The sequence below is a fragment of the Aulonocara sp. 'chitande type north' Nkhata Bay genome, linkage group LG14, assembly GCF_057382095.1.
Source record: "Aulonocara sp. 'chitande type north' Nkhata Bay isolate Kocher_YH1m ecotype deep benthic linkage group LG14, A_spYH_male_GT1.1, whole genome shotgun sequence".
In the NCBI taxonomy this organism is placed as follows: domain Eukaryota; kingdom Metazoa; phylum Chordata; class Actinopteri; order Cichliformes; family Cichlidae; genus Aulonocara; species Aulonocara sp. 'chitande type north' Nkhata Bay.
Genome location: NC_141357.1, coordinates 29873232 through 29901127, shown reverse-complemented (window position 1 = coordinate 29901127; position 27896 = coordinate 29873232). Strand labels below are relative to the sequence as shown.

Genomic DNA, 27896 nt, shown 5'->3' with positions numbered 1-27896 from the left:
CACTCCCACACATCTTCAGCTGGGAAAGAGAAGAAATTAGGGCAAATAAAAGTCAACAGAGCCAGGCAATACAGGCCTGGGTTTTCAAACCAGATGTCTGTGCATAAGGACACAGTAACATTTATGAAGGAAAATTGCCAAAAGGTGAGCGCTGTTTCACTTTATTTTCCTGTTAATAAAAGAAAATATGTTGTTAAAATTACTCAGTAGGATTCCTGTCAAAGTGGCAAAAAAAGCAAAACATAGACATGTATGTGTGAACATGCATGCAGCCATTCTTCTCCCCTATTGCATCAAATTTCCATCTCTTGCTCACATGCCGTACTCCTCCCTTAAACATCACTTCCACTTCAGAGAGGCAGAAGAGTGAGAGAGAGCTGGAAGTAGATGGATGATGATTATTCAGACACACTCTCTTCTCTTTCACCTCTCACCATTGATCCCATCCCATCAGAGAGGCTATAAATATTAATAAGTAGGCTTTGTTTTAGCAACCTGTGTGAAGATCAGAGCACAGAACAATGGAAGTATCTGGACATGTTTTTTTCGTTTTTTTCAGACAGGCAGTCAACCTGCAGAGAGTCCATGGGGGAGGGGAGCCTGAGGGGAGCCCAGCCCAGCGCCTCAGGCTCAGTGTGTTCATGTCAAGGTCGGCTCAAGGGGAGCTGATAATGTGGAAGACCGGAATCCTCTTTAAAATTAGCCTTTACACAGGCTGATCCAAACATGCCAACAAAACACGTGTAATAGATACAAAACATTTATGGACAGTAGTTTTGTCAGATTTGTAAGTATTTTTCAGAAAACTACAAAAGCATTTCTAACACTGACAAAGAGGTTTTATTTTTTCCTGCACAGGAGAAAAGCCAAAGACAGAAAGACAGAAAAATTACCTGCTTTGGATTTAGACTCTTTTTTTTCTGTTTAACATTTTATTATTTGTTTTGGGGGGGGTTGGCTTCTTGTTTTTGTAATCAAATACAAAATATATTTGGGTTTATCAAAGGTTCAGAAAACAGAAACATTTCCAGAATTTCTTTAAAAAGATAACACAACTTGTAGCATTTGCAACAATCTTTAGTTTAATCTTCAGTATGTAAAAGTCCCCCGACTCCCACCCACTAAACCAGCGGCCCCCAAGCCCCGGGCCACGGACTGGTACTGGTCCGTGAGTTGTTTGGTACCAGGCCGTGAGAGTTGAGGCTGGGATGTGAAATCTATAGTTTTCAGGTTTTTTATCGTTAACTCGGTTTCCCTGGGTCTTTTCCCGTGTTGTAGTTGTGTGTCTTATTTTGAAAGAAATATTTATGTGTTACCATAGCGACCAGAGAGCATTAAGGCTTCAGAGAGGAGGATGTTGCTCTCATTGTTGTTGGACAAAGTCACTGTAACCTCACCCAGTTTTTTTTTACTCTGCATTTTGACGCGTCAGCACAAGCATCAGCATCGAGATCCTGACTTTGAATCCATCGGACAGCTGGTAGGGCCTTTCTGTGAGGAGTTTGCATGTTCTCCCCATGCGTACGCAGCTCCTCTCTGGGTGCTCTGGTTTGCTAAGTTAACTGGTTATTCTAAATTGGCCATAGGTGTAAATGTGAGTGTGAAATGTTGTCTGTCTCTCTGTGTTGGCCCTGCAATACACTGGCCACCTGTCCAGGGTATACACTGCCTCTTTCCCTATGACAGCTAGGACCCTGAATTGGATCAGTGCAAAAAAATTAATGGCTGGATGAATGTTAGCATTTTAAGCCAGAAGTTACCTTATATGGATAAAAAGGTAGAGTGCTATGGATACAACATGCAGACCCGTATATTGGCTAATTAATGCCAAATCACATTTTAATGAAGCAATATGATTTGTTTCAGCACAAACTCCTATACCACACAGCAGGCTATAATATTAGTCATGCACCCCATTAAGCAGTGGATGATCAGTGTTGGGGAGTAACGGAATACATGTACCGCCGTTACGTATTTAAAACACAAAATATGAGTAACTGTTTTCCGTTACAGTTACCGTTTAAAAGGGTGGTATTCAGAATACAGTTACTTTGCTAAAATAAAGCGATTACACGGCGGTCTTTTCTAGTTTCATATGTTAGGCTATGCCCTCTCTATTTTTGGTAATTCCACGCCGGTGGAAACCCAAACAAAACGCGCATTAAGAGGCTCAAATGCCCGCGTCTCAATCTCGTGTCTCATAATGACGTGAAGAAATATTTTTTTAAATGATTTAATATGAAGGCAATAGAAGAGTGTTACAGGCATTGCTCTAAAAAATGTAGCCTCACAGGCAGCGTAGTCCGTGCTGCAGGGAGAATGCACTGCCATACCTGTTATGTGTCTGTGAGCGAGGGAGGGAGAAAAAGGAGAGTGGAAAAGTACGACTTGTCATCGAGCAGAAACAGGAGCTGGAAGCATGTAAATATAATAATAACCACTGCAGCCAAGAAGAGTGCCTGACGAGCCCAGTTGTAAGTAAGCTATTAAGACTCGACTGTACGCTGTGTTCGTGTTTTCCTCCGAAACAATAAATTCCACTGGAGCAGCCTTTAAATGCCTCTCTCTGTCTCTCGCTAGCAAAGTTCACCCAGACAACAAAGTAAAACTAGTTTTCGGCTACGAGCCCGTATTAGCCAGAGGTCCCTTTACTATGGTTCAGAGCCGCAGACCTGTTTTATATATGTGGAATAGTTTTCTATATGAGATGACTGCAAAAAGTGCAGCCTTATAATGTCCACCCTACTGTTACTCATTTTATATTAAGATTTAAAAATCTAGTTGCTATTGGTATGGCGAGTAGCCTTCAGTAATAGTAATAAATCACACAGCAATAGTACATTCATGTAGTTGTAAAAAAGCATGATCATATATTAAGTAATCCAAAGTATTCAGAATACGTTGCTCTCATTGAGTAACGTAACGGAATACGTTACAGAATACATTTTGGGGCATGTATTCTGTAATCTGTAGTGGAATACATTTTAAAAGTGACCTTCCCAACACTGTGGATGAGGTCTATCAGACTCCAGCTCCTTATGTACGGACACCTGTCAGTTACCCTCACTCAATTATCCAGGCGGATGATCTATAAAAAAATTGTACATTCATAAAGGCAAAAGCCAGGACTCACTCACTGAAAACCTAAGAAAAAGGAAAGGCATCGGAAAAGTTGTAGATTGCCATGGAAACCCGATCTAATTTCAGATAAACTAATTAATGTCCAATTTTTTTAAAAAATGTCAATTAAATTAAGGACATCCACTCAAAGATATAAATTAAAGATTTATATACATTACATCTAACTTGATGTACTGCATTGCATTGTGAGATATTTATGAAGCTATAGTGTTGAGTCCTTACATAATCTTGTATTTTCTCAGACATTTTTAACACTTTTCTTTTGTGGTTTTAAAAAAAATACACTGAATGATGCCTTGCAGTGCTGGAAGGCAGATTTTATTCCTGTTTACCAGTGTCAGACTGCTTATGCTGTTTAACAGCTACTAAAAGAGTTTAGCAGCATTGTCACTTCACTGATTCATTTATTTATCTGGAACATTTAACTCAGTGGGTGTTTTTTATTATGTGATTTCTGCATTCATATGAGTCCATTTTATTTTCCTTCCTAATAGCGACCCAGATAAACACCACTAATAATAATAAAAATATGTCAACAAATATATTTCATTGTGAATAAATCAGAAGTGAAACATTATTTCTAGCTGTAAGTGAAAAGATACGATTTTATTTGGAATGGGTGAAGTGACCCTTTAAACCAATTAAAGAGAAAACATAAAGAGGTTAAATATAAGCCTAGTTGGGTCTGACGCTCCCTCCTCCATGGCATCATTTAGTGTCTTAAAACAGTATGTGTTTGTGTTTTATGTGACCTCCATTTTCTCATCCTGACCTCGCTAAGCTTGCAAGCGAGTGAGGTCAGGGTGCCCCTCCACTTGGTTAAACGTTTTAATGTTGTACCTGACATCTTTGTGTTTACAAACTAGAGTCATCCCTCTCACGGGGAAGACAGTGATGGAGGACCTAGGGTTAGGGAAAAAAAATCCTAAAAATGAAGCCGAGACAGTGGCTTTACCCAGAACAAAGAGAGGGGGAGAAAGGAGGAGGCAGACTAGATCCCTCTGGTTAATGGGAGCGCATGATTTACAGCAGATGTTGGCCAACTCCTGTTCAATCTAGAAACAATACGTGTGACATGGGGTTCATTTCTAGATGGGAAACGAATCGATGACACAGAATGGCGTGGACTTTATGACAACCTGGGTTGGCCAGGCTGTGGGGGTGTGACAGATGCAAGTCATCCAAAACGATTCACAGCACGCATGTGACACCTGGAAGAAAAGTGAAGCAGAAGGCTGCGTTCGATACAGCCACAATCTGTCTCTCATGGATTACCATTAGACTGAAGTATAGGAATTCACAACCTGGAATTCCCGTTTTTTGTTTGTTTTTTCTTCTTTAACCACACTAAAAAATGGAAAGATTTCCTGGAAAAATTAAATATAATCCACTGAGTGTTTAAAAAAATGCATAGGGTCATTTAGAATAGGAGTGTCCAGTTAACACGAAAACATAACCAGACAGCAATGCCAAAAATCAAACATCATATTTTGCGTTTGCTAACATAATTTGAGATACACAGAAGAATAAAAGAAATCAGGAGGGGAAACAGCACTTTATATCAACACATGTATACAGTTTTGGTTTACGTTGCACAAGCTCAAATACGATATACCATTCATAGCCAATGACTGTAGGTGTGGTGAATGGCCATGGATAATTAATGGATCTTGATCATCCTGCACCACTTTTTGGATAAGCAGCTGAAAAGTTCTTTAACAAATTGTTTAGTTTTGCTTCCATAAGCACAGACATAGAGAGTCTTTTCCACTTCATATCATAATTGCTGCATTAATTTTAGATTCCTCATTGATTTATTGAATTACTTGTTCATGTTTATGACTGCTGTAACACAGGGATTTCCCAGCAGTCGGAATCATCCAAATCAGAATACTTTAATAATCCCTGAGGAAATTATGTATGTATGAATACTTCTGCTGCTGCTGATTTCTTGCTGTTTTTTATGCTTCCAGCTGATGACAGGCATGACTAGAGGTATTGTGTGTTCAGGACATAACTTGGCACAAATGTTCACTTTGGCCCAAGAATGAGCTGAATGAATGAAATAAATATGACAAAAGATTAGATTTTAGGAATAAAGGTGCAAATTAGAAAAGGTTCACATTATTATTATTATTTTTTGATACAACAGAATAACTATATAGCTTTGACATTAAACCATCAGATCCTCTGTGACTTGAATGTGAAGTAAAACTGAAGGCGAGTTAATCTCTTTAAATGGGGTTGTGTGTTTTTGTGCAGCAGTGTCTTCTGGGGAGTTTTATTCTGTGTTTCAAAGCTGCTTATCAGTTGCAACAGCTGACGAAAGATTGCATTAGTCCTAATTCTCAGCCTTTTCTTAGGTGGAATCAATTTCAATTCGAAGGCTCCCCAGTAAATGCTGCTTTAAAACCTTCTTCTTCTTTTTAAAGTCTATTCACCGGTTGCTAGGGAACCCAATGAAGGTCAAAAATCTGATTTTGTAGGGATCACAAAAGTCTAAACCATCACTGGAATAAATTCATAATTGTAGAGACCCTTCTTTTACTTATGCAAGCTTTTAAATCACAAAGAGAGTGGTTGACCTGAAAGTTAGAAAAGGGAAAAGAAAAAGGAGTCCTGTGGTTTGATGAATTCAGCCTCTTATATTGAACAAAGTTTGTTTTAATGTATTAAATCATCGGTATGCCTCATATAATGAAAGACGATGAATTCACATCTTAGAAATCAAATGCACTGCTGTGATTTTATACTATATTAAAAAAAACAAAGATGTGCAACACAATAGCAGAAGGAGGAAATAATCAAGGCTCATTAGAGCCTGCGATGTTTTAAGAGAGGAGGAAACTGAAGGCTTAAATCAAAAGATGAAATTAAAAACAGTGGGGCGTTCTGTTGACGGTGAACCTGCCCAATTGCTTGAGAAGTTTTGTGGCATGTACCCTGCAGGGCAGCGACATCTTGGCAACAAAAGTTTGATTTTAGAGGAGCACAGAATCACCAGCCAGCAGACAAAGAAAGAAATCAGGAGCGCCATGTTGTCGTCTATTGTTCAAGTGACAACAGGAGCCCAGGCCAAAAGGAGACTGGCTATGCAGCGGGGTATCTTGACCGGTCTGACAGTATGAGCGTTATTCCTCTGCTATCTCTTAATGCCTTATTGAGAGAACCAGCAAGGTGTTTGCATGCATTTCATTTGTTGCGAGTCGCTTGAGAGTCTCCAGTCTGACCTGCGAGCAGGTTTCTCTGCAGCCAGCTTTGCGATGTTGTCGCCTGCCTGCGACAGTGCAGAGCCAAACGTTGGCTGTGTCACGCTCCGATAGCTCAATTTAAATGGAAATTGGATGAACTGCTTGGAAGTGATCCAGCCATCCAGAACAATTAACCCATATTACCGGCAGGCCTTGAAGGAGTAATTTGACTTTGAATGAGAATGGTGAGGATGGCCTGTGGTTTTTAACACAACTGCAAACAAAATAGCCCACAGAAAAGATGACGTTGTCAGATTTTGGTAACGAAACCAGTGTTTATGTCAAACATTTGGGCATTTAAAGTGACGCCGCAATACATTGTTCAAGCTTCATTTTCACTCCTCACTCCTGAGAGTTCACATCCTTAGCTGCTGAAGCCACTAAGACTGTGTTGTATTAAAGCTGCAATTAAATATTATTCAGCACTAGAAGCTCACCAGCTAACAGAGCTCTCAATGACTAGAATAGAATAGAATAGAATAGAATAGAATAGAATAGAATAGAATAGAGTCAAATGGTGGACACCAGAGGTGAAGGGAGCCACCAGGCTGAAGAAGGAGTCCTATCGGGCTTGGTTAGCCTGTGGGACTCCGGAGGCAGCCGACAGGTATCGACAGGCCAAGCGGAATGCGGCTCGGGCAGTGGCTGAAGCAAAAACTCGGGTGTGGGAGGAGTTCGGAGAGGCCATGGAAAAAGACTTTCGGACTGTCTCGAAGAGATTCTGGCAAACCGTCAGACGTCTCAGGAGGGGAAAGCGGTGCTCTACCTGCACTGTGTATAGTGCTGGCGGAGCGCTGCTGACGTCGACTGAGAAAATTGTCAGGCGGTGGAAGCAATACTTCGAGGACCTCCTTAATCCCACTGACACGTCTTCCGAGGAGGAAGCAGAGTCTGGGGATGAGGGGAATAACCCGCCAATTTCCGGGGGCGAGGTCACTGAGGCAGTTAAACAACTCCTTGGTGGCAGAGCCCCTGGTGTTGATGAGGTCCGCCCCGAGTTCCTGAAGGCTCTGGACGTTGTAGGGCTGTCCTGGTTGACACGCCTCTGCAATGTTGCGTGGAGATCAGGGGCAGTACCTGTGGACTGGCAGACCGGGGTGGTGGTCCCCATCTTTAAGAAAGGGGACTGGAGGGTGTGTTCCAACTACAGGGGGATCACACTCCTCAGCCTCCCTGGGAAAGTCTATGCCAGGGTGCTGGAAAGGAGAGTTCGTCCGTTAGTCGAACCTCGGATACAGGAGGAACAATGCGGTTTTCGTCCTGGTCGCGGAACACTGGACCAGCTCTTTATCCTCTCCAGGATACTTGAGGGTGCATGGGAGTTTGCCCAACCAGTCTACATGTGTTTTGTGGACTTGGAGAAGGCATTCGACCGTGTCCCTCGGGGTGTCCTGTGGGAGGTGTTGCGGGAATATGGGGTGTCTGGCCCATTGCTACGGGCCATTCGATCCCTATACAACCGTTGCAAGAGCTTGGTTCGCATTGCCGGCAATAAGTCGGACTCGTTCCTGGTGGGTGATGGGCTCCGCCAGGGCTGCCCTTTGTCTCCGGTTCTGTTCATAATTTTTATGGACAGGATTTCTAGGCGCAGCCAAGTGGCGGAGGGCTTTCGCTTTGGTGGCCTCAGAATCTCATCTCTGATTTTTGCAGATGATGTGGTTCTGTTGGCTTCATCGGGTGAGGGCCTCCAGCTCGCACTGGAACGGTTCGCAGCCGAGTGTGAAGCAGCGGGAATGAGGATCAGCACCTCCAAATCTGAGGCCATGGTTCTCAGCCGGAAAAGGGTGGAGTGCCCACTCCGGGTCGGGGATGAGTTCCTGCCCCAAGTGGAGGAGTTCAAGTATCTCGGGGTCTTGTTCGCGAGTGATGGGAGAAGGGAGCCGGAGATTGACAGACGGATTGGGGCTGCAGCTGCAGTAATGCGGACGCTGCACCGGTCCGTCGTGGTGAAGAGGGAGCTGAGTGTAAAAGCGAAGCTCTCAATTTACCGGTCGATCTACGTCCCTACCCTCACCTATGGCCACGAGCTGTGGGTAGTGACCGAAAGAACGAGATCGCGGATACAAGCGGCAGAAATGAGCTTCCTCCGAAGGGTGGCTGGCCTCTCCCTTAGAGATAGGGTGAGAAGTTCGGCCATCCGGGAGGGGCTCAGAGTAGAGCAGCTGCTGCTCCACATCGAAAGGAGCCAGCTGAGGTGGTTCGGGCATCTGACAAGGATGCCCCCTGGGCGCCTCCTGGGTGAGGTGTTCCAGGCATGTCCCACCGGGAGGAGGCCCCGGGGCAGACCCAGGACACGCTGGAGAGATTATATCTCTCGGCTGGCCTGGGAACGCCTTGGTATTCCCCCGGATAAGCTGGAGGAGGTGGCTGGGGAGAGGGAGGTCTGGGCCTCTTTGCTTAGGCTGCTGCCCCCGCGACCCGGCCCCGGACAAAGCGGATGGAGATGGATAGATAGAATAGAATAGAATAGAATAGAATTCAACTTTATTGCCATTGCACATACACAGGTACAGGGCAACGAAATCCAGTTTGCATCTATCCAGAAGTGCTTTAGTGATATAGATATATTACAATATATATTAACAATAATATAGATATGTAAGTATATTACAGAAATGGGTCTATTATGGTATGTTATAATGTACACGGTATGAAGTATGTTGTGAATATTCTATAACTATAAGTATGTACAGGCTGTAGTGAGTACAGACCTTCTCTATACTAGATGTATTAGTTGATCTCCTCTATATACTAAAAAATGTAAGTAGCTGGACACTATAGCCTTTAGAAAAAGATGGATGCTTTTAATTGAGAGTATTTTGTTCTATGATGAAATAAAAATTTAGTGTTATTAAATTATTGTTGGCCCTTTCAAAGAATCAACTAAGATTTATATAGCTTGCTACAGTATGTGTAAGAATTACATGCGCATCTACCTTTAAAAAGTCAAGCAATCAGAAAATCAGTAAATATATTTAAAGAAGGAACATTCAATCAGTACTTTTAGATGCATAGATTAAGAGAGAAGGTTAATACATGGAGGCTAGAGACCGTAATACTACCTCGTCTAGGTGAGAGACTTTAGCAATTGCAGAAGTGTCACCCTTACTTTATTGGGGTGGCAACAGATAACTAAGAGGTTGCCATCTTACAACCCGGCCAAATAAAACTCAAACTGTCTGTGAGACGAGATACCACTAGGAGCGAGCAAGAAAAGATGATTTTTATGGTCTGAGTGGACCCGACCTTTCAACTCTACTAGGAGGAGAAAATAGAGTTGCTCTTAGAAGAAGAAAAAATCTTTCTGCACAAATAATGCTGTACATAAAAACTAAAGCACATCTCCTGCTTTATCCCTTTTATATCCTCATCTTGCCACACGTGGAAAGAAAACATTCATTTTCAATCTGCTAAATTTGGGCCTGCATGACCTTTTCCTTTTTCATTACATTGCATATTTATAAAGCGTGGTCAGGTTGCTTCCAGATTACAAAAAAAAAACAAAAAAAAAAAACATTGAAATGTGAGCACGACCATCTGCAGACTGGAAACTAATGTAACATTAGCAACATGTCATTTGTGTAGTCTGACTTTCAGACCATTTGGCATTGAATGGATAATAGCTGTCACGCTAACGCTGTAATTAAAACCAGTGTGGTGAAATTCTCTGATTTAAGAGTAAACGCACAGCCACAGTAAACAGAAGACTTGGCTGGGGGAATAATTATCACACAAAGCACATCTCTGTTTTATAGACAAGTATTTAAAAGTAGAGAGTTACTATGCCCCCCAGTGGTGCTCACTAAAAGAAGTTGGGGCGGGAAGCAAAGGGAGGAGAAAGAATGGTTAAAGCAGCTGAAATCATGGTACTTTGTATGCAGGGGACTGAAGCGTGCTGGACTTTTGAGTCAGTCAGGTAATGGGTGAAATTGTGTCTGCTGCACAGCTTATAAATCGCAGTGCTGGCAGTATTTATCTATGTCTCAGACAATCCTGCTGGGAGATGGGAACGGTGAAATGAGAATCAACAGCCTACTTCTCCTCCCCTCAGCTCCCATCAGGTCATTTCACCCCCACAACCCTCTTCTTGAAAGCAACGTGTGAAGAGAAACTGATAAATATAAAGCAAGCTGGGAGCCGCCTGCATCTGCCCTCTGCCTTTTCGCCACAATTCTTCAGGTCATTTTAATGTATTTTGTCCACTTCTGCAGGGAACCTGACAAAACCGCCTCGCTTACCTAAAATTCCTTGTAAAGTATTAGCTATGATGAAGTATTTATCCCTGTCTACCACTGCCATCATGTCTGGCCTAATGTTGCATTTTCCCTCAAACTTTGCATATTTCATCTCCCAAATCAGAGGGTTTTGCACTTAGATGATACCCACTCTGCTTTGTAATAAAACACGCATCTGGGCTATTTCTAGCTTCCCATCCAAAACAATTGCCCTTTGGCTTTGTCTCTAATAGTCACACACAGTTAGAGAAAGATGCAATGAAAGGGACAGACGTGGGCATGAGAAAAAGGGTGGAGGCAGAGGAGAGGACAGGAACACGGGGAGGCAACAATAACACGCAATTTCAGGCCTTGTTGTAATTCCTCTCTCATCTCGGTCCCAAGTGACGAGCAGTGAAGCCGCCCAGGATTCCAATCATTCCTGTTGTCAGATTGGTACCCCAAGTGAGACTGAGTTGATTGCTTGAACAAATTTGCAAACTAACAATGCAATTTGATGTCTTTGGAGGGTTTTAGGCATCAGATTTGTGGCATCAGTGGAGAGAGTCGCGGGAGACCACGCTGGAAAGTTGTTGCCTTCTCAGAGAAAATTGTCGGCAACTAAATTTATCTCACTGTTCATGATTACACCCATAAGGCACCGAGCTGTTTGATATCTGTGTTTGTGTGGTCTGTGTGGGTTTTTATGGTGCTAAAGGAAGTCTTTTGAGAAATATCCACGTTTGCTTTATTAAGACAGGAAGACCGGATGAATACGATGCTTTAACTCTCTTCTTTTGTACAGTGAACACAAAGCTGAGCGGAGTCAGCAGCAGCAGCAGCAAGCTTGGCTGTATCAAAGGGGAGCAAAACTCACCTGCCTGCACCTTTAATGTTTCATTTATACTTGTGTGTTAAAACTTGACTGTGGCAGTTATGTGTTCAGCTTCTGTGCACCTCCTCACAAATGTAATACTTGTGTGAAGGCTGAAAAATGTTTCTTATCTTCTCTTTAATACAAAACTTGAAAAGCCATTTGCACTGCAAACTTTCTGCAGAGTGCAACCCCTGCAGTGAATGGAAGAACGGAAATGTGCCAGCTGCAAGTTTTGTATTCGGTAAAGCGATAAGGGAGGCCATCCAATTGGATCTTTATAGTACGCATGAGATCGGTTCAAAAACTAAAGAGATGACATTTCAACATAATGTTTGCTTTTGTAATTTAGTGTTTTATGTATCAAAGCACGTATTATTTGGTGAGATTTATGGGGTGGAAGCTTTGGTTTGTGAGTCGTTTTGGCCTCTTTTAGCCCTCTCAGTTCTTGGAAACCAGATGTCAAGAGCAAAGGCTAGTATGTCATGCTTTATCATCTATTTAACTCTAAATGAAGCCATCATTTAGCAAATTAATATCATGCTGTTAACTAAGACTCGGGACTAGCTATTGAGACCACAAACACATAAGGAAATTAGTTATTGAGGACATAAATCAAGTGAACAGCAGAGTAATTTTTTCATAGACATCTGGACTCTGGACCTCTTTTATTCCAGAGAAGTTGCCCCCTGCTGGTCAGTAGAGAAAATGCAGGTTTAACACACTTCCACAATGGCTGTGTGATCATAGGCATTTTTCAAAAATTAAAAAAAGGACCACACTAGTTCCTCCCGCTCATTTCGGGTCCTTATCCTAAGCTCAACCAATCAGCTTCTCACTGTAGCTTCAAACAGTATTTATGAGAAATCTGATATAAGATCAATATTGATTTTCTCATTTAATTCTTATTAAGGAAGCAAATAATCGGGAAATGAGGAAGCATTCAAACCATTGTGTCCTCTAACACATCAGGGATGTTTCATCCTTATGTATAATGAGACATGTCATTTTCCACTATCTTCGATCAATGGACGTCACAGCCTGAGGAACCCCAATCATAGACAATATGAATATGAATTGGTTGCTGTTACAGATCATTACAGATTCCACCGACATGTTAGTGCACCAAATATAAAGACCGTTCATTTCCAGTGTGACACTCACCATTCTTCATGGCAATTACTCTTTTATGAAGTTTGACATATTTTAATAGATATGACAGATCGGTGGACCAAGGTGTGCCAGAAAAGTATATTTGTCTTGGAATGAAATGATTTGTCAGTGAGATCTTGGTGAAAGATTTAAAGGCAATTTCATGTATGTAGTCCTATGCAAATGAAGAAACCGATGGAAAGATCAGCCAAATATTTGCTTATGAAAAATCGCATGACAGATATAAAACTAAATAAAGATCTGTATGTCAAAAAGAAATGGGGTTGCTAAACTATATAACTTCAACTGTTTAGATCTCAAGAGTGTAATAAACTCACATTCCAGTATTTCCAGCATCAAAAAGTTCATCTTAAGTCTCAAATCAAGAGTTACATTTCCCATTTAAAAATCACATTAATCTGATAGTCGGGGCTTTTACACAGACATGTTTCCTGCTGGGTTTTTAACTAGCAACCAGCATTACGTTAGATATTTTAGTGTCTGTGTACAATTTATAAACTGCAGCAGAATCTTACTGAAATATATAATGAAGTAATTTTTTTATTTAAATACCTAGTTGTCTGTTAAGTGACAACCACTTAACCAGACTCAGATTAATACATCAATATCAGTCATTTGTTAGCTCTCAGACTTTTTGTTTATGATCGTCCATAATTTTGACCTTATTGCTTAAACTGTTTATTCTGACTCTGTCTCGTGTACAGGAGCAAAAACGTCTACTTTTACTCATGTAGGCTTTGATGGTGACATTTGTCAATCTCAGAAACTAGGTACATTTTGAGCCCTACTCGTTGGCTTAGTCCAGGTTAACATTGTCATGCAACATGTGCTGCACAGCCAGTAGAGGCAGTGGTTCCTGTTAGATTGCTGTGTAGTGAACTGTTACTGAGCGACCGCTGAGCTGCTGGAATCGCTGGAGGACCACTGGAAAAACGATTATCCAGACACCAATGGGCGCCTGGCTGCTCCCACTGGCAAAGCAATCACTGTGTTATTTGGTAGAGAATGAATTACTGAACATTTTGAGATTTGATGCTTAATCCCCAAATGAATGGCTCAGAGTATTAACGTGCTGCACTGTTTGTGTGTTGCACCTTTTTTGTCTGTCATTTATTCTCCCCAACCTCCCATTCTGTGTTTTTTTAATCTTATATTATATGGATTTTATAGGTACAAGCAGGAACTGTTTGTTATAACAGTCCCTACAGTGGTGGCATCAAAGGATTGTCGTCTCCTTGGCTTTGTTCTTTGTAGTTGATCCAACTCTATGCTTTTACTCATCTCCTGTGGCCATGTTTGATTTGCTGTAGCCTTGACCAAGGCTCGGTACTCAGCATTGTCACCCCAGATTACCAAGAAGCACAGATCTCTACAGAGCCCTGCAGAGGGCAAAAAAAAAAAAAAAAAAAAAAAAAGCATCAGAGATTGCAATGGGTAATCACGGTTTTTTTTTAAAAAAGGGCTGCAAAGGATATGAGAATCTTTGTACAAAGAGGTGTACTCTAGCAATATGAATGAGTTGGAAAGGCTGTGCCCTGCAGGGATTTCTATCATCTCTCTCAGAACTTGATACCAGGTTGAAGACGAAGCTTGCACCAGCTCCTTTTATCTAGCCTGAGATTGGTGATTAGATTGAGGAGCCCGGCAGAGGAGACGCAAGTCCTCTCCTCCACACCAAGAGGAAAAGCAATGTTCCACAAGACTACACATTCATTACTCAAAATAAATCTCCATTAAACAAATGCCACAAGCATAATTAGGCTATAGGAATAATTATAATTGTGATTAGTTTCTCCATGGGCCGACCTATGTAAATTGTGATTGACACTCTGCAAATAGGGAATGCATAAATCTGGCATTGGAGATACACAGACACATATGGCAGCAGAATACTGAGGAGACAAAGGGATTGAGGGCATGGGTGGCTGTAAACATGCCTCCGCTGCACATTCACAATCCAAGCTTTACAAGGCTACACAACCAGCATGTGTTTTGTATAAGAAATAAATCCTCAAAGAAAGGATTACATGCACTCGGCTGCAAAGGCATCGTACCACAGCAGTCCAGCAACAAATCCAGCCATTATGAGGGTGATAATCTTTACATTTTATTTAGCTGTAGGCCTCTATTGAAATAAACACTCCATTTGAAATGATACAAAACAACAGCACCACAATGTACAGTCCCATATAGCAGTGGCATAATATTCAGATTGTATGCCTGCGTGTGTGTGTGTGTGTCTGTATTTTTGTTTTTGTCCTTCTTTTTTTTTTCTAGATAAAACAGGAAAAATTATTAGTTTAGTGCAAGTAAATTTGACATATGATGCCGAATAAGTTATTTTGGGTCTATTAGAAAAACAACGTAAGATTAAATTATGAGCTAATTATGGCATACAGTATGTAAGGCATAACCGTGTCCTGTCATTTAATAACAAAGGGACGACTTAATTAAAATGGCGAGATTCAAAACAGACTTGAACTGTGTCTCAGTTCCATAGTGAGACATCATAGGAAGGACTTTGTTTATAACACAAGAAATCAAAAAAATTAAAGGAGAAGTCTGTCACTAAAATAAAAGACATGGATTTGTTTGGGAACAGCACTATCCTATGGCAGTAGTCTCTCCCAGCAGGACAAGATGCCCCAAAAAATGCTCAGAAACTCAAAGTATGAACCCCAAAGTCTGGCCTTCAAGTTTACCAAACCCAGTCAGATCCAGTGTCCACCGAGGGTGACCACGTCGCAAGAAACTAAATGAGAGGCTAAGAGTAAGTTTGTCAACTAGTAAACTCAGTGCATTTTACAAAAAAAAATAATAATAATAATAATACACATATGCAAAACTACACTGTTCAAAGATTTAGCATTGATCACACAAAGAACCTTAATTGACTAATTAAACTTAACTAATTCAATTAAATACATTACTTGAGCACCATTTCCTGACCAGCTTAAACAGAAGCTTAAATTTATTTATTTTTTATGGTCTGAAGCAAAAGTCTATGTAGACTTGAGTATTTCTATTTCTAGCACAATGTAATATAAACTGTAATTCCACTGCTGCTGTCTGGTAACTGTCTTTGTTTCCCCCCTTGGGATGCGACCATACATTTGCACATTTTGTTTCAAGTTGACCTTTGTAAACTGGAGCCAATCAAAATTTAAGACTTCATCAAAACCCAAACCAAAAGATCTGTTACCAACATTCTGGTGCTAGACAACATTACCCCCAGAGGTCGCACCATTACAAAGTGTTCCCAAGCACTAGGCAGATGGTTCTACTGTCCAGGCTACCTGTGGTTAAATTTTATTTAACAAATTCAGTATAAAACTATTACCTTTATAAAGCCAGACGAGTTTAGAAAGATGGTTCTAGTCCGCATGCACACTGACCATAAAAGCAGCCATCGTTTGTGTTTTTACAGACACGTTTAACACCTGATGCAATAGGACAGAGGATGCCTGTAAACTTTGATATGCTTAATCTCCACAAACAGCAGTCAATCAGTCACATAGCACAGAGTCCCCGTCTAGCTCTTCAAAAGGAAATGATTACAGCCTGGGCCTTGATCCGTCCAAACTGCTGCAGGATCCCGCTGGCGGAGCAGTCCAGATATTTGTGTGGAGATAGCAGAGCCTATTATTACCAGGCTGCGGTTGCTGCTGAGGTTCCACTTTATGCGCACCTTTGATCTCCAAAGATATCTTTTAGAGAAACAATACCCAGCCCAACCCATCCTTTTGAACTCACCAGGTGGGGGCAGCAGTGCTGATATCAACTGAACAGGTGACTGGTGGAGGGAGGTGGTGTCTAGTGTTTTGTATCTTATCTGCTAATACACTGTGTGACTGCTTTGTCAATACATATGGTAACACTAGTGTCAGCAGCTTTGCAATATATTCAAAAAAGGGCCACCCAGCTTGCACTTGGTTCTTTCCATTTTAATGGACCAGCTAACAATAGCAGATAAAGGCATTGATAGAGAAAGAAAACCATCCAACGCTTCTACAACCACAAGGAGACATTTTCAGGCTATAGGATCTAATCCTGCCCTTTGGAAACCAATTTCCCCAGAGACACTTGGATTCACACAACCAGAAAAATGACATTAAAAGACCACAAGATAATCAGTTATGATATGTTCACATTTATTGTGCAGTGACTTTTATATACATACATTTTATACACCTAATTTACATGAACAGAAATAAATTAATCTGCTAATGTTCTTTAACTCATCTGGCTTTAGTGTTGCCATTGACTGGACACAGCAATCGTTGAAGGAGAAAAAGCACAATAATTCCAAGTGACACATGAGTGACAAGGCAGTAATATGAGTCAATGTAGTCTAAGTTTCAGTAGTGTTATATTTTTTACGCACATAAAAGAAGCAGTTGGTAAGAGTTTTAGTGTTGTGAGTTTGAACGAATGGAGAGGCCAGCGTGGAGCTTTGCTTCCACAACTGGATGGAGACAAATGAACAGATGTTAAAAAACTTGTTTAAAACGACACTGTCACACTTGTCTGAAGCACCAACATTTGGTTTTATCTTTTAAATATAGATTAAACACTTTCCATAGTGCTGGTCCTCTGATTTTAGCTTTTAACTATATCAAAGTGTTATTTAAGAGACTAAGTCAGAAAACTAATTACGTCAGTCGTTAGCTTAAATCATTTTTTAAAAATGGCTTTATCTTAGAGAAAAGATGTGCATTATTTTGCACCAATGCATTTAAGGGGGTTTAATGTTCCATAAAATATATTTATCTTTTATATATTAATGAATTAAAGATGTTTCAGACACAATTTTAACTCTGGATTCCTTTTACATTATTATGTGTTGTCATTTACTTGTGGCGATGCATTTGATGTGAAACTATTTTTTATACAACATGGTCAAACAGATGCCCCCTAGTGTCCAAAACATCTCACAAACTGCATCTTTAACATTAGATGACTTACTATTGTGCTACATACAGTATTGTTCACTGACAGACACAAAGATAAAATACAACTCGGCTTAGTAGTGTGTTCTTTATAAAAACTAAATCTAAACGAGCTAATGTGAAAATCGTCTTAAATGTGTACACTGTAGTGTGTGAAAACGATAAAAAAATACATTAACTGGAGCGGCCAGGTACCCACACACATTAAAGTCTGGCATAGGAAAAGAATAAAAATGTAAACCACTTAGAGATCATCTCTAGGTTTCCCTGTGACAAACTAAATACAGACATCAATTTGCTCTCAACTTTTCAGTGTTGAAGAACCTGACAGGAAGTCTAACTTTCTACTGCTAGCTTATGATAAACACTGACACTACCTAGAGTGACATGCCTATGTAACACGAAACAACACATCAGCTCCAGCCTCCTCTTTTACCATACAGAAACACAGAAAGAATTTACAGGATACACTGATGGCTCTTAAGCACTACAATGCTGCAAGCAGCAAAAACTCTAAGCTATCAAAACATGCAGCCTGTGGTGAGTTTCTACAGTACTATTCAGAAGTTGTTGGTGGTAAATGTCTTTGAGAAAACCCAGAGTTTGTAGATTGTTTTTATTACTATTATATCTATCATAATATAATGATTTTAAACATGGCTCTGTTGTTCCATTAGCCTCACTCAAAATCTTTTCAGACTCTCTCAAATAAAGTGAACAAATAATCGCATGGCAACCGCACTGGAACATCTGATTATTGCACACTAGCACTGAACTTGCAAATGTTCATGCAGAATGAATGAGAAACACACTCCACTCGAATCAGTGTTTGCTCACTATGTGACAGATGACCGTAGAGTTCTTTGGAAGACTGAAAATACATTGTTTGAGTCGGGGAGCGGGGTACATGACTACGTGGCACATCACCGAGACATCTAAAACTCTTTTGTTACAACCTAAGGTGAGAGAGAGAGAGAGAGAGATGCTGTGATGTTTTAGAAAATCAGTTTGGGGATCTGACACCAACCGACCACAAGTGGTTTACAGTACGGTCTTTAAAACAGTAGAAAAGGAGGCGTGCCGGAGATGATAATTGCACTGAGGGGTACGAGGGGACGAGAGCATATGTGTGAGGGAATTTATCAACCTCTTTTTCAAGCAAAATCTAGCATTGCATTTAAAATATAATACATCCATATTCAACATTCATGGCATTGTTTCTGTTAAAACACAAAAATATTAAAGACTCACAGGAGGAGTCCCGGCAAAGACAACATTTGATGCCAGGGGCTCATCTGTTTGGAGATGAGAGTTTAAAATTCTTGTATAAAGTAAAAGCCGAAAAAAATATATAAATAAATGCAATCTTTTCAGACACACATTTTCCCCACAAACTACTCTGCACACTGTAGACTAAGTGACGAGACAAGTCGTAAGGCAGAAGGATGAAGAGAAGGACAAGTGAGAGTGAAACGGGGGCTGTTGTGATGGGTCCTGTGTTTAAAGGACAGTGTATCATCTGCACTCGAGCTCACGGGGACTGAGATCCTGACCTGTAGCTCTTGAAGCTGCCGAGCAGACTCTGCATGCCTTTCTTGACGCGGCGAGCCACAGAGTCGGCGGGAGGCGTGGGCAGGCAGGAGGCGAGGCTGGGCGGACGTGCATCCAAACATTTCTGGTAGCGAAGCTTGAAAGAGAACAAAACCACAAACATCGATGTCTAAGGTGACAAAGACAAGACTCAACACTGGATTCCACAACTGTGGCAAATTATCTTCCCACTTGAGGACAAACAGGAACTCTTATTTAGTTTAGTCTCATGCTGACTCATGGTGAGTGTTTCATGTGACTCACCATGCAGGCAGCCTGCACGGCCTCACTCAGACTGGCCGCATTGGGTTCACACCAAAACATGTGACAGGTGAAATCGTGGGGACCTTCCGCCATGATGAACGCAAAGGTGTGGACGTCCTTCCCCACACCCATGAAAGACAGGAAACGCACCCTGCACTCTGACAGCACCTCCTCATCCTAGAGTTTTAAAAAAAATAAAAAATACAAAGGTTGTCCAGTCAAAAAAATTTGTTAAAATGTGGAAATCTTCTGCAGTCCACCCTAACCCTCAGACACAACTCTAGATCATCACACGAGGAAAACCAAGTACCTTATAAGTTCTTTTCAACTACCAGCAATATACAAGATGAGTTCAGGAAAACAAATAGGTCAGAAAACAAAGTACCACTTGGTAACACTTGGTATGTGGCTTTGCTTCATCTGTTCAGTTTCTCCTTACAATCTAAATATTTCATGGTAATTTTAGAGTAAATCGCAAAATCCTAGTCATAGAAAAATCATTTGATTTTCAAAGCAATTCCAAAAGAAAAACATTTAAGTTTATCCTCTAGGATGGTTACTGCAAGTGATAAATATCAGAGTCCAGACTATGAGAATCACTGCTATTTCTCACAAAACTTTAAAAAGAAAAAAAGAAAAGAAAAGCGGACAAAAGCAAAAAGGACTGTTCTTCTCTTGTGTGTGTAGCTTAATGCCCCCAAATTAATTAAATTACTTTTAATTAAAGTAAAACGTAAATAAAATGACTTATTCCCACAGAATAGAGTTAGGTTTAGGGTTATCACTGATGATGACTTCATCGCACATTTTAAACATACTGATGACAACTCAGAAAAGGACCAGTGAAGATGACAATCAGTCACTGACTTTAATTCCCCATACTGTTCTGTCATGTTCAGACTGTTTTCCAATACCTGTCGTGAAAGTATTGTGAGGGTGGCTGGTGCAACATTCACAAAGACAGGAGTCCAGTCATTTTTATCTCTGCCATTCATTGCTGTCTCTAGTGTTTCATTGACTATGTCCATACCTGAAAAGAACACACACAGAATATATGATCAGCACATCACAAACACGGTCAGCATGACAAAGTACAATAGAAGTATTTAGCACAGCAGTTACACACTTTAAGGCGTTTTCTTACCAACGGGTTTAGCCACAGGCTGATTGCCCAGGTAATAAACACGGAAGCGCTGGAAGAGTTCATTTTTTGGAGCTGGAAACTCTGTTAAGAAGTGAGGAAACATTATGCAACTTGTTCCTATGCTTTCAGAAATTAGGACATTCAAAGTGTCTAACTTTGCTTTACCTTCAACAGGGATGACCACAGGTTTGCCTGGGTCAGAGTTGAGCCTGCTCACCCCTGGCTTGGAGGCCTTTCTCTCCATCATTATCTGAAGTTAAATAAGGGAAAAACTGTGAATTTTAATTAAATTTAAAAAAAAAAAAAAAAAAAACTCAAAATCAGCGGAGACTCTTTGAATTCATAATGACAAATCTAATAAGGGCTAACCTTTGAACACATCTCATGTAAGCTGGTGGCAATGTTCTTGGCGGGCGAGTCGCAGCGGAAAACGTGACACTTCAGAACTTGGGTCAGGTTGTCTCGTGCGACATAAGCAAAATCCCTGCAGGAGAAAGATTATATACACATACAGAGTGGCTTATTAAATCTGCAGTTTTTAAAAATACGGTTTTAAAAATACAAGCTTACGAGAACATAAAACACAGACAGACATAGGGCTGGGCCATATCATGCCGGCCACGGTAATACCGGTATAATGTTGGGCAAGGATAAGAAAATGAAATATCGTGATAGAATATGGGTAAAACGTGCATGCGCAGTGCCTTTGTTTTCATACACACATGGCAGAAAAAGCATGCCGGCGGCAGAGAATGAGAAGGGCGAAAGAGGGAACGCTGAATGAAACAGATAAACCAGAATTGGTTTGTAAAGCACAAAGCACTATTTTTGGTAGAGCATGCTACCGTGTTTTTTGGAAAATACGGCACACTTAAAATCAATCCTTTGATTTTTCTGAAAATCTACAGTGCCCCTTATAATCCCGTGTGCCTTATGTATGAATTCTGGTTGTGTTTACTGAGCTCGAAACGATTTTATGCGGCACACGGCGCAAATCTGTCAAATGTTTTAGTACGACTTTGCTAAGCTATGAACCCGCACCGCTTGATGGATTGTCAAAGCATTACGGCTATTGTAGGTAGGAGCCTCACGGAGTGATACGTACTGTGCTTCAACATAATATTACCGTATTGTGTGTTTATAACCTCTTTTTAGGTTTTGTGGATATTATACATGGTTATGCTGAGGATATTTCAGCCAAATGCAAATTCCTTGCTGGAAGGAATTTCCATTAGCACTGTTACATTTTTATATAACTTTAATGCACATAAAAAACAGCTGCTGTTTAAGTGAAAATACATTGATTGTATTTTGTCTAGTGTCAATTATATCACCAGTTATATGGTAAATGGCCTGTATTTGTATAGTGTTCTACTAGTCCCTAAGGACCCCAAAGCGCTTTACACATCCAGTCATCCACCCATTCACACACTGGTGATGGCAAGCTACATTGTAGCCACAGCCACCCTGGGGCGCACTGACAGAGGCGAGGCTGCCGGACACTGGCGCCACCGGGCCCTCTGACCACCACCAGTAGGCAACGGGTGAAGTGTCTTGCCCAAGGACACAACGACCGAGACTGTCCAAGCCGGGGCTCGAACGGGCAACCTTCCGATTACAAGGTGAACTCCCAACTCTTGAGCCACGATCGCCCCTATATTGTTATTGCAAATTTTCAAATGTATAGCGTGATAAATATTTTGGGTCACATCGCCCTGCTCTAGACAGACACACACGAAAATAACAACAAAATGGCACACAACAAGAATTATATACAGTTTTTAGAATAGTAATCATTAATGGATACCTTTCCCTGCTCATGATTGAAAATGCAGCATGAAAGAAAAGAAAGAAATACACAATTATTAAGAAATCAGCAACAGGAGGCAATGTTATTAAAAATCCAGCAGAGGGCAGCAGCATGCTGCAAAATAAAGACTAACACAGCCACCATGCCAGATCTCAGAACTGCAGCACATCATTTTAAGTCACTGAGTAAGGACCCAATACAAAAACAGCAAAAAAAAAAAAAAAAAACATTCAAATATGGAAAATAAAGCAGCTTATTCAGTCAGAAGTTATGAAGAATATTCAGGAACTCAACTAAACTAAATTTCACTCAATGCAAAAATTCATCACAGCAAACTTCAGTTAACCTTAAACCGAGTAGGATTTCCGCTCCATTTAAACATTTTGGCATCCATCAGGATAGTTATCAAGATTGTGATATGCAAGATATGATCTGCCCCCCTCCATTTATAAAGTGGAGTTAAATTTACTTAAGCTTAAAATACATTGTGCTTGTCACTATTCAAAGTAACTCAAAAATTGGGAAATGCAAAAAAAATTTTAAAAAAATATTTTAAAAAAAATCCAATCGGGTTTACATGCCCTCCAAAGGTAGATTTTAACCTAGGAAAAAGCCTGGAGATATATTTAATTTGAGATTTAAATAGCCTCATTAGAAACATGCTGTCACTGAGCACCTCAAACAAATTACAAATGCGAGCTACATTTTAATAGAAAGAAGAAAAAAATGCATGTCCAATTTAAAAAAAAAAAAAATTATATGAGCTTAAAGTTAAAAATTATATTTTTTAAGTATCATAAAAAACAGCAGAGCCAATGACATTACATTTGTTTTCAAAACTGACTGAAGAAGGCAGTTAAATACATTTTATAGTTCTGCCATTTTCAATTTGCCCTTGTGCTGTGGATACTGACCTGCCGTTGTCTCTGCCGACACCCCAGACCCGGATGCTGCCAATCGGCTGAGCATGAAGCAAAGTCTGGCCCAGCGGGTCGATCAACTTCATGGTGTCATTCTCCAGGACCATTAGCATGTCTTTACCCTGTCACAACACACGTTTCAGTTTGAGAAGTCAGACTAAGCACACATTTCTACAAAATGTTGTTACCCACGGTACTTTAAGTATTTCTCTTGAATTCAAAACACTATTTTAGAAATGGAAATGGAGCATTATCAATCATTTTCAATCAAATCATCAAAGACGAATTGTGGTTGGAACCAACCACTAAATGAAACATGTTTCTGCCCTGCACATTCAAAGAAATTCTTATTAAAAAGAACATTACATAAAATGTCATGAACATATCTGTGTGCGTGTGTCATTACAATCATCTTACCTCTCCCCAGATCCCAGCGGTGTCATGAAGGTTGTGTTTGTGATAAGAGAGCTGCCTGATGCAGTTGTTGACAGCGACACTACTCTTGCCAGGTGCCATGTCGTCCTCAGACATCTCAACCCAGCCCAGAGAGCGCACTGCGAAACACTGACAGTACAAAAGTGCTGCATATTAGTATAAACTAGGACACAAAAAACTCTTTCATGTGCAGAAAACTAATCTTTGGTAGGTAGGTAAATAAATAGATAAATAATCAACGCCCCTACACATTTCATATGTCCTACATCTCTGAGACCCATTCCAATGCCAGTTTTCTGTGACAGCATTTCTAAAATGAAAACTGAGACCCAACTACTCTGAACATATTGAAAAAATCTAAAATTAAGCAGATGATTTACCTTAGTTTCTAAGTCTGTGCAGAGTGGAGCAAGCTTCTCTTCATCCTCAGATTGGGAGCAATTATAACTACAATGACAGAAAATAAAGTTAAACATCTCCAAAATTAACACTGACTAATTAGAAAGTTTTAACACCACATACTTCAGGTTGATAGATGCATAGCGTAAAGTTGCTCCTTCAAACTCCTTCAGACTTTGATCAGATGCAACTTCTCCCTCCTCCTAAAGACAAACATTTATGTGCAGATGGAGCCATTTGATCACAGAGCACATATGCATGAAAGGTATGTAAATTCTGTCATATTGTCCAAAATACTATAAGGCTTAGGGTTGTTCCTGGTGACTAACTTACTAGTCTTAAATGGGAGAATGCAAAAACTTTAACTAGTGAGCTAGTCTTAAAGTTCAGGAAAAAAAATCAAGTTCTAATTCATTCTAATGAATTAGGGTAAATAGTCTCCATCAAAAAAAACTGTCTGTTTGTATTTAGGGTGTTTTTAATCCATGAATCATATTCTTTAATAGTCAGATCTTATTTTAAATGTCTGAAATGTGTGGCATAACACTGCACACCCTCTCTGTGAGAGGCCTGCTGCTACCTAATGTGATTGTTTACACCTGAGTTTACCAAGTGTCTTGGCAACCTGCTGCTTGATTGTTAGATACTGTGTTGTTATTTTTTTTATTGATTATTGCACTGTAGAGGCTGGTGAGAAACAACATTTCAGCCTGTGTATTTCTGCAAATACCATCCAAAATTACAATAAACTATCTTGAATCTAGGAACTACCTAGGTTTGTTAGCAGATTCTGAATAACATTAAATGTGCTAACCAACAGCTTTCATTCTTCAGGGATGTAAGCATCCCACCTAGCGAATGCAGTTAAGCATTGATTTATTTGAGTATTACATACAACTATCCTTGTTCTAGATCAAAGTACTGTAGAACATCTGTCTTACCTTCCACCTTATAGATTGATAAACTGAAAAATTTTTCTAACTAAGCAATGACAGCAACATTTAATCTTCTAGGACTCGTTACGCACAACCCTACTAAATATACTCAAAAGACATTTCAAAGAGGTGAGTTGAATAAAACTCTAGCCATGATTTACCTTCCACAGTTCCCCTTCACCAGCACCTTCATCAGTGCTGGACAGTTGGGCCCAAGATTCCTGGAAAAATGTGACAAGACTTACCGTTAACAACAGTTTTACTTGTCAGTGCCTCTGTCAAATTAGGATGCTGGTTAGACCTCACCTCAGGTTCCTCGCAGGGCGTAGTCTCCAGGGACATCGTGGAGGACATCATGGAGTCCCCAACTTTACCCAGGGGTGAAGGAGGCTCCCACTGAGTGGTGCCTGTGGGAATGTGCCAGTAGTACGTGCCCGATGTATCTCGCACCCTCATCCATCCCGAGGGCAGGTCTGTGTCCGTCTCAAAAGCGCTGGAATCCCAGAAAGACTCTGAAGGGCGGGAAGTAGGAGACCAAGGTTACTATAGGTAACTTCATCTCAACTAAATGCATGGAAATGCATATTAATTATCTAATTAACAAAGTAAAAAAACATTTTCCTTTTTTGATTTGGTCAACACAACCAGCCTTTGGAAGCGTTGGTGAAGATGTAATAGCTGTTCTGCTTTCTAAATTTTGCCCCTGAGAAAAAACACCCCCCTAATATTGCAGTATTTAAAAGGGGGAAAAAAAAGGAAAGGTTTAAACTAATAATAACTAAAAATAATGAGTTATTTAAGTAATAAAGTATAGCATCTGGCAATCAAACTGTAATTTAAATAAAGAGATGATAATTCACTATTTCCAGGAGTCTCTTTTTTACTGATATGTTTAGCAGCCAAATCATCCTGTGTTGCTTCTATTTTGACCGTTTTGGCTTTTCTTGTTAGCTGCAGTATGATGCTAATAAACAGAGTGTATTCTTCAGATTTTTTAATATCTGCACAAGCTACAACATAAAGTTGTCTAAACACCTTGTATGTTTTGTTTAGTTTTTACCTCTGTTGCCATTTGGAGAGCTGTCAGCTGTGTTGTCCTGAGACAGAGCAGGCCAGCTGGACTCTTCATCACTTGGTGTCCCGTTCATGTTGGAAAAAAGCAGGCAAGCGTTCCTCCCCACTCTCTGAGACTCCACATTACTCTCTTCTTCTGCCAGTTTCTCTCCTCTGGTGTCACCTGATGTTTCTTCATCGTCTTCCAATTTACTTTCCTTCTCTTTATCATCCTCTTCTCTCTCTTTATCTTTCTCTTCTGTGGATTCCAGGGTGTCAATGAGAAGCGGCTCATTAAGGATGTTCTTTGACTCCTCCTGACTGAGACCAGGGGTCATTGCAATTTTGGGAGACTTGGTCTGCTCCTCGTTACCCTGTTGATCTTCCTGAGTGGTGTTCTGGTGAGGGAAGTCTTCCCTGTTCCCATTCTGATTGATATTGCAGTTGTGGTCTTGGTCCTGCTGGTTCTCCGCTACTTTCCGCAGCTGGTTTTGGCCTTCCTTGACCCACTTGGCATTGTTGCCGGTGGACTCCTGGTCGCACCAGTGGCTGCCGTCATTCAGTTTGTTCTTTAGCTCTTCGTCTTGCTTCTGTTTATTCACAACATATGTCATATCTTCATCATCATGACCACCCATGGTAACTGTCCATGTAGCTGCTCTGACAGAGAGAGGAAAAAATACATTAGCATTGCCTTTAGCATACTAGTTAGCAGTGATTTTAGCAAAGATTCTCATCAAGGTTTCTCAAATATAGAACGACCACTTGATACAAATACATTCAAATATTTCACAGTGGCCGTTAAATGTTGAATCAGCGAAGTAATAATGTTTAAAAATATGAAGGATGAAGTCAGTTTCTTGTTCGTGTATTCCGGGTTGGTCATTTTACTGGCAACTTTCACTGTTTGGTTTCAGGCGAATACAAAACGCACTTCAGCAGCTTCACCTTCCATTTGCCAACACGACCTTTTTCATTTTTAGATAAACGGGCGCTGTAAAGAGCCTGTATAAACCTGGGTCATTATTTAGGTTCACTCACATGATTGTTTAATAAAACCTAGGTAAATACCGTGGTTTTACTTGTTAGATAACATCGCCGCAATTGGAAATAACGGGCACCGTCCGCCATCACCGACATCTTTGCTAGGCTAATGTTAGCTTCTCGGTTGGCTAGCTAACATTTCCAAACTGCAGAAGCAAAGTGACTGCAGCAGCACTGTTTTTATTAAAAATTTTGACTCACCAGCTCACCAAACTCCTTTGTCGTCGAAATGCGCTAAAATGTGTAGCGTAACTACATATTTCCAAAGATCGTGAGGGCTCTCGCTCGGTTTCTAGGTGGTGTTTTCTGTCTGTGGGCTCGGCTAGTGATGGAGGGCGAACCTGCGTCACGGATTAACGTCACGGCCAGAGCCCACTGCTGCCACTCAGGCACAGAGCAGGAGGCAGACCCAATGAAGGAAAACCGGTCCTTCACACTTCACACACAAATATTGATTAGACGCTGAGCGGGAGGGGGCATACAGGTCGCAGGGTAAGCAGCTCCCGGTCTAACCAAGAAAGAAACCATAACGAGTAAAATAACAAAAGAAGGCATGCAAAATAATCACAGGGAGATGAAGATGACATCAAAAAGAAGCAAAAGTTGGCCAAAAACAGGCTCAAATTGAATTTAACAACCACAGAGAGATGCAAAAGTGACCACAAAACACCTGAAATTAATAAAAATGACCAATGTTAGA

The 27896-nt window shown here is 40.6% G+C and overlaps 1 protein-coding gene across 5 annotated transcripts; it reads right to left on the bottom strand.

The window, feature by feature from the left end:
- apbb1 (amyloid beta (A4) precursor protein-binding, family B, member 1 (Fe65)) lies at positions 1-27593 on the bottom strand. Of its 5 annotated transcripts, none has more exons than XM_086262016.1 (15): positions 27398-27593; positions 26160-26812; positions 25406-25611; positions 25261-25320; positions 24288-24367; positions 24146-24212; positions 23748-23894; positions 23325-23452; positions 20970-21084; positions 20766-20850; positions 20601-20681; positions 20371-20486; positions 19457-19633; positions 19156-19289; positions 1-19 (listed from the first exon to the last, which is right to left on the bottom strand). In XM_086262016.1, the coding sequence occupies exons 2-15, from the start codon at positions 26788-26790 to the stop codon at positions 16-18; spliced, it is 2031 nt and encodes a 676-aa protein (XP_086118142.1). In that variant the 5' UTR covers positions 26791-26812; positions 27398-27593; the 3' UTR covers positions 1-15. The 5 variants fall into 5 exon arrangements, with proteins under 5 accessions (XP_086118142.1, XP_086118140.1, XP_086118141.1 ...); XM_086262014.1 differs by lacking the exon at positions 1-19 and adding an exon at positions 14008-14032; XM_086262015.1 differs by lacking the exon at positions 1-19 and adding an exon at positions 16767-18558 and having other exon boundaries at positions 27398-27592.
- Positions 27594-27896: the final 303 nt, after the last annotated feature.